The 2,296-nt window shown below is 51.7% G+C and overlaps 1 protein-coding gene across 1 annotated transcript; it reads right to left on the bottom strand.

Annotated features, from left to right (window-relative positions):
• Nucleotides 1-575: 575 nt before the first annotated feature.
• Nucleotides 576-2,296, bottom strand: LOC109505060 (3-ketoacyl-CoA synthase 5). The gene has a single exon (XM_073246805.1). The coding sequence runs from the start codon at nucleotides 2,222-2,224 to the stop codon at nucleotides 821-823; it is 1,404 nt and encodes a 467-aa protein (XP_073102906.1). The 5' UTR covers nucleotides 2,225-2,296; the 3' UTR covers nucleotides 576-820.

The raw sequence follows: 2,296 nt of genomic DNA, 5'->3' as shown, positions 1-2,296 counted from the left end.
TCTTCAGTGGGGGTTAGGGTCCTACGATCATGTCCAGAAGAGATAAATACGCCGAATTATCCTCCTCCAACTCTTATCTTTTTTAGTAAAAAAATAAAAATTTTACTTATTTTACATTCGACCCGACCAAAATCTGATCTCACCTGCCCCGACTGCCCTCCTGCTTTAATATCATTTTGTCTAGAGATGAATTTATTCTAAAATTTATATTAATCAAGTATAAGCATGACGTTTAAAAACGACACCTGATCCGTTGGTCCTCGATGGTACTGGAGTGACGTATGTTGAGTTTATTTATATGGTGGGAAGGAGGCCGTCTATTCATCCAAATTCAATCTCGAATCGAACATTCTCGAGGATTGGGGCCCTATGATCATATCCAGAAGAGATAAATGCGTCGAATCATCCTTTTCCAATTTTTATCTTTTTTTTTTAATAAAAAATAAATTTTTTATCTTTTTTACATTTGATCCGACCAAAATCTGATCTCACCTGCCTCGACTGCCCTCCTGCTTTAATATCATTTTCCCCATAGATGAATTCATTCTAAAATTTATATTAGCCAAGCATACTCTTCTGCTTTAAAAGATAGAGATCAACTCACTGTTGAAGCACAGTAAAATCGGAAACATGGTAAACTTGACTCGTCAGGCACGTACCTCTGACTCGATCAGAAGTTAAATATTTAAACAAACATCACCAACCCCCTGAGCTCGCATTCAACACAGCAAGGGAAATAATAATAATAATAATAATCTCATCATGCATCCATTACTGCATTCAACTCCACCACCACCACCGCCGCCGCCACCGCAACCTCCTACAAATCCTCCTGACCTTCGCCCACCGGATACCGATGGATGCTGTCGTCCCACGGTCCCTTCTCCGCTTCCTTTGCCATTACACCCCTCAAACACTCCCAGACCAGACTGTTGCACTTGGGCCCGGTCCCCATCCCCAGCTGCCACACCCTTTCCCCCCTCCCCACCCTCCCCTTCGCCTCCATGTACGCCAACTGATACCACATCGACGCCGACGACTGGTTCCCGAACCGGTGGAACGTCATCAGCGCCGGTTCCATCTCTCTCCCCCCCACCCCCAACCCCTTCCCTATCTCCTTCATCACCGCCCTCCCCGACGACGGCAAGCAGTAATGCTTTATCGCCGCCCGGAAGTCCGGCGCGGCGTTCTTGTTGCAGAGCTTCATTACACCGTACCTCAACTTCTCCCACAGCGGAAGTATCGACGAGCCGAGAGCGACGGCGTTGGAGCGGAGCGTCTGGGCGGCGACTGTCAGAAGATTGCGCTCGATCGAGAAGCCGGTGATGCCTTCGGAGTCCTCCTCGCGGATGGCGGAGAGGTAGGACTTGTCATCGAATGCTCGCTGGGTTCTCAGCAGTCGCACCAGCCGGTACTTGGACCACCACTTGGCCTCCCTCCGGTTGGTGAGCAGCACGGCGGAGCCGCCCATCCGAAAATAGCAGTTGAGCAGCAGCTTGCGCCGGTCCCTGCCGCTGTACCACCCGGTCGACATGATTTCGGTGCTCAAAACGACGGCGTAGGACTTGCGGTGGACTCGAAGAAGACTCTGGGCGACGTCGATGCCGATGGCTCCCGCGCTGCAGCCCATGCCGGAGATGCTGAAGGTCTTGACGTCGTCGCGCATGCCGAAGCGGTGGACGACGATGGAGGAGAGGGAGGGAGAAGGGCAGAAGGCGCTGCAGTTGACGACGAGGACGTCGATGTCGCGGGGCGAGAGGTTGGTCTTAGCGAGTAGGTCTTCGAGGGCCGGGAAGAGGGCTATGTGGGTTTCCTCGATGGAGTCTTCATGTGTGTGGGAGGGGGGGATGTAGTGGAGAGAAGGAGGGAAGTAGGTCTCGTCGCCCATGCCTGCGGTGGTGATGAGCTTTGTCATGAAGGCGACGCTCGCGTCATCGAAGACTTTGATGAGGGAGAGGTGCTCCAAGAGGCCGGAGATGGGAGCCCGGAACCGGCTTGGAGGCTTGGTACAAGAGAAGTCTACGAGGTAGACTTGCCTGGGCGTGAATACCAGGCGTTGGAGGGCTGAGAGGAGAAGCATGCATGACATGGGGAAGAGGTGGTACGTGGGGTTCCATTTGTGGACAAAAATGTAGGCTTCTATTGAGATGGATAGAAAGAGAGTGAAGAGATCGATCCAGTGGAGAAGAGAGGAGAAGACATGGTCTCTAAGTGCAATATCCATGACACAAGGTGGTGAGGGGACGCAAGAGGGTGTGATCGTTCACAGGGTTGGAGCCGCCTTCTATTTAATGAG

Source organism: Elaeis guineensis, chromosome 12 (genome assembly GCF_000442705.2).
Source record: "Elaeis guineensis isolate ETL-2024a chromosome 12, EG11, whole genome shotgun sequence".
Taxonomy (NCBI): Eukaryota; Viridiplantae; Streptophyta; class Magnoliopsida; order Arecales; family Arecaceae; genus Elaeis; species Elaeis guineensis.
Note: the sequence above shows the minus strand (reverse complement) of the source record. Positions and strands in the feature narration are given on the sequence as shown.